Source organism: Dendroctonus ponderosae, unplaced genomic scaffold (assembly GCF_020466585.1).
Source record: "Dendroctonus ponderosae isolate FM_Combo_2020 unplaced genomic scaffold, Dpon_F_20191213v2 Dpon_F_20191213_2, whole genome shotgun sequence".
In the NCBI taxonomy this organism is placed as follows: Eukaryota; Metazoa; Arthropoda; class Insecta; order Coleoptera; family Curculionidae; genus Dendroctonus; species Dendroctonus ponderosae.
The window spans coordinates 16,801,606-16,806,219 of record NW_026018165.1 but is presented as its reverse complement, the minus strand read 5'-3'; the positions used below and the strand labels follow the sequence as shown (position 1 = coordinate 16,806,219).

The following is a 4,614-nucleotide window of genomic DNA, read 5'->3' as shown; positions in this document are numbered from 1 at the left end:
TTCTCTATCCAACGATACCAAAACAAATTCTGTGGCTCGAATGGTTCCTGAGAAACTTCGAAAAAAGCAGCGTTATGTTCAAGTGGATTTTGCAATTCAAAAAAAAACCACGCAAAGCTAAAACTTCTTGAATTCAAGCATTTTTTGATAAAACTGCAAACATTTCCTGATCGATGGTTTACTTTCTAAAACCGCCATTTACTTCTCTCTAGAATGATGTACAAATGAGCGTTCTTGCTCATTTTACCTCCGAGAAATGAGCAAAAATGATACGGAAAACATGGAATTTTGGCAGCATCTTGCATCTAAGTGTCTGATATTCAAATTTCGCTTGCTGGGTCAAAACGACTCGAATTTCCTCACTCACGTTGTGACGACTGAATCGAGTTTGCAATTCTCTATCCAACGCTGCCAAAACGAATTCTGTAGCTCGAATGGTTCTTGAGAAACTTCGAATAAACGCCATTTAGTTATCTCTGGAATGATGTAAAAACGAGCATTCTTGCTCATTTCGCTTCCGAGAAACATCTCATCACGAGATCATTTTTCTAATTTCAACAGAAGACTGTATTTTTTCTACATAAGACTGGACAAGATTCTAGATTACTTAAACAAGCTACATCTAGGTATCAAATTTTCCATCTAAGTAAACGAAGACAATCAACTGAGCTTCTTGAATGAACGATCAATTCAAAAGTAGGGAATCAACAAGACGTTCAAAAGCAGAACAAAGCACAACATTTGAAAGTCGAATTAAAACTCCTTGAATACCGTTTCTCCGCAACGGACTTCTTCATGATTTCAAAATGTCGCGGAACCAAAATATCTACTCACCGATTTAACTTAATGATGTAAAAATAATTGAGACGTTCATTATAAAATACCTGTGCTTTCTGTTCTGTTATGTCGTTGTTTGGTTTTCTAGGGAGAAGAACTGATAAACGCCTTTATAGAGTTAGGAAAAAATGAAGGTGATTATAATGGGGCAGACCAGTTTGCTGTAAGTAGAGTACAAACATTGCTGGATTATAATACACGTTCAGGCACCGCTCACTCCTATCTGCGACCGATATTAAACCGAACAAATCTGGTGATCAGTTTGGAATCATTAGCCACCAAAATCCTAATTTCCGATCACGTTGCCACTGGCATTGAGTTTTGGAAAAATGGGACCAAATATACCGCGTCTGCTGAAAAAGAAGTGATTCTATCGGCTGGAGTAATCAACTCTCCTCAACTGTTGATGCTTTCTGGGATTGGTCCAAAGGAGGAACTGGACAAACATGGCATTGACACCATCGCTGACTTGCCAGTAGGACAAAATTTTGTTGATCAGGTCTATTTTCAAGGAATATTTTACCGGTAGGTATACAATTGTGCGGTTCTTGAACTTTTCGCAAATTTCGCTAACAAACAGTCTTTCACTTCCTGAGTGTATTTTAAACCAATAATTTGATTCATCTAATGTTTTTTAGAACAAACCATACATTCTACAACAATACATTCATGGAAGATTTGGATTTGTGGTTCCAGAATAAGCGGCCCTACACCGACTTTGATACGTATCAATTAATCACGTTTTACAATTTTAACGAAAATGCCACTAATACTTCGGATATTGAGGTGTTGATAGCTGGCCCTCCAAACAACGGTCCCAGCATTGGCAAATCGTAAGTAAAACTATGTATGGATCAACAAACCATGTCAGGATGGTGTTTTTCTCGTCTTCTATCAACTGAACATTTTGCACATTTGTGCACAAAACTGTGCACATCTAAGCTTACACAAGCTACAAAAACTCGTTAAGTTCACCACTTCCACTTAGTGACTGGAAACTTCTAGAAATATTTACAAATTTTCAGGTACACCAATACGAATTACTCGCAGGCTTTCGATGTTTTAAACACCTATTCGGACATTAGTATAGACCTAATATTATTGCTACCTAAATCCATCGGAAATGTTAGATTAGCATCTGCCGATCCCAGAGATTTTCCTTTAATTGACCCGAATCTCTTTTCTGATCCTGAAGATTTAGAAACGATGTACAAAGCAATTGAGTTTTTGCAAAACTTAGAAAACACCACAGCCTTTGACCGTTTGGGAATCGAACCGATCATCTTAGATCTTCCGGACTGCGATGCCGATTTTGAAAAGCAATCAAAAGATTGGTGGATATGCAGTTTACAATATCTTTCAATTGCCGTAAGTAGAAACCAGTTAAAAGTGTATTTTACTAAATTTTTCTAAACGAAATTGTGACATTGCGTATTAAAATTGATGTTCAATTGCGGCGCTTTGCACAAAAACGCCTTTAAAGGTGGTAATGTTCTTTTTTTATTTGCAGTCTCTTCATGGCATTGGAACTACAAGAATGGGGAATGAATCACAGAACTCTGTAGTGAGCTCAACTCTAAAAGTCCATGGTATCAAAAGCCTGCGAGTGGTGGACTGTGGAATTATGCCGCATCAAGTTTCTGGCCATCCAAGCACACCCGCTATGATGGTTGGGGAAAAAGCCGCCGATTTAATCAAAAATGAATATTTTCCTTAGTTGTATTTGAAAAATTATATTTTTTCTACTTGGCAAACAAAATTGTTCATCAAATAGTAAATCGGTTCTAGATATATTCAATGTTCTACTGTTGAAAGGTAAAATTCTAAAAAGTTTCCATATAGCAAAATAAATTGGGAATGTATGTACTTGCTTTTGATCGGCTTGGGCACATATTATCTACAACTTTTTTGCTTGCAAAATTCAATGCTTTTTGATATGGAAAAGCAAATATATACCTATTGGTATTATAAATTAACAATTTGTTTATGTACGTTCGCAAATAAATTTGTAATTCAAAATGAAGCAGATGCGATTTCTATATGCAAAAGCAACCTTTCACGTAGCCATTAGTGTTTGTCTCAGAAATATTCAGTTTAATCAATCAAAGATGAACATTATTGAACATTTTTATTAAAAGAAGATTTTAATTGTCTTTCATTGATCTTCAGTTGAGGATTTTCAATAGTCTTCGATTGATTACGTATTCAAGAATTCTGTACAAGTTTTGATCACAGCAGTCACACCTCAAGCATAGTCCAGAAGAATATAATGCTTAATGAAGAAATAATTAAAAATCTATATACGTAAATAATTCACCACAATATCAAACTTAGAGAACACACACATTAAAAATATGCATGTCACAAAGATATTTCGAGTTCCTACGGAATGTTATAATTACCAAATTGAATTTTTCCGATAACGTGTTTTGAATTGTGATAGATATAAGTGCTTGAAAATATTCTCAAAAAATCCACGATTATCGAGTGGGTACTTTGCGATATTGTTCGTTTCTTTCCGATGAATGTTTTATTTCATTGTGAAGTATCCGCGCCAACTTTCAACACCCTTAAATCCTGTAAAAAATACTCTTCTCCATGTTTACTTTTTATTTGCAACATAAAATATATAAAATGAAGTATGATTTTTCGAGGGAAAAATAGAGTTTGCAGATTTAAGGCATGGAAAATTGGAATTATCCTGCAATTGGCAACATGAAAATTAAAAATATTTTTCAAAACAATTTTTATTCTCGCCTTAATGCCTAAAGTACATTTCGTGGTTTGATGATTTCAACTACTCTTAAATGGATTACTTCCGTAAAATCAGAACGTGAATAACAAAATATTAAAATTGTTGCGTCAGCCTGTATTAATGTTAATGATGACTTAACTTAGTTTCCCGATAACGATTCTAATTTAAAATAACAGCAACTACAAATCAACTTTGTAAGATGTGTTAAGTGGAGTTGTTCTCTAGATCTAATTCGAGCACTAAGAGCTGAAGACATTTTGTACCACAGCATTGAAGCATTTTAGATCACCAGTTTGATTCCCTGAATTTATGCAGACGTGCAAACGAGCGAACAATATTATCTTGAAACATACAGGTGCATTAAAACAGACTTAAAACCAAAAGTTGAAAATCCGTATATGTGTATCTACAAATATTTGCTCATTCGCAGTATAAAAATAAGAATATGTTTTAATTGAAAAATTTCTCATTGAGTTTACGATGAGACAAGTCCGTGTAAGTGCTTTAGCCGCATTACGTATTTCACTTTTTATTCTCGGAGTAGTCAGCGATAGCTCAGATTTTGAGCAATTCGTCTCAGAAATTTTGAGCTTTATAAATGACACCACGACGTACGAGAAGCCCACTAATAATGATGCTTTCTTCGGCAATGGAACTGACTCGGATGAGGCGTTAGATAAGATTCTTGCTAGTTTAGCTTCTCAGCTAACTAAGCAAAATATTTTGCTTTATTGCTGTATAAAAATTTGTCGATTAGTACTGTAATTCTATCAAGCAAAGTGCGTTTGTTGAATTCGAAACTTTCTGGAAACTGGCGATAGTGGCGAAGTTGAGGCTTAAAAAAATGACTTAAAAATTACTTCGATTATTTAATACGAGATATGCTACAAAGCCTCTCCCAATTTTAAAAACAAAACCATTAGTCATATTAAATAATATATTAAATCAGTCTTTTTTAAACTTTCCAAAATATACATGTTTTTACAGATTAAGACTAATTAAGACGCTTTTGCAATAGCTAT

The 4,614-nt window shown here is 34.6% G+C and overlaps 1 protein-coding gene across 1 annotated transcript in view; it reads left to right on the top strand.

Moving 5' to 3' along the window:
- Positions 1 to 2,919, top strand: part of LOC109536596 (4-pyridoxate dehydrogenase) — a 5,795-nt gene extending 2,876 nt beyond the window's left edge. The window contains exons 4-7 of the mRNA XM_048663666.1: positions 926 to 1,362; positions 1,476 to 1,670; positions 1,863 to 2,205; positions 2,348 to 2,919. Coding sequence (XP_048519623.1) covers positions 926 to 1,362; positions 1,476 to 1,670; positions 1,863 to 2,205; positions 2,348 to 2,554 — 1,182 coding nt within the window. The 3' untranslated portion in view covers positions 2,555 to 2,919. The remainder of the gene's footprint in view (positions 1 to 925; positions 1,363 to 1,475; positions 1,671 to 1,862; positions 2,206 to 2,347) is intronic.
- Positions 2,920 to 4,614: the final 1,695 nt, after the last annotated feature.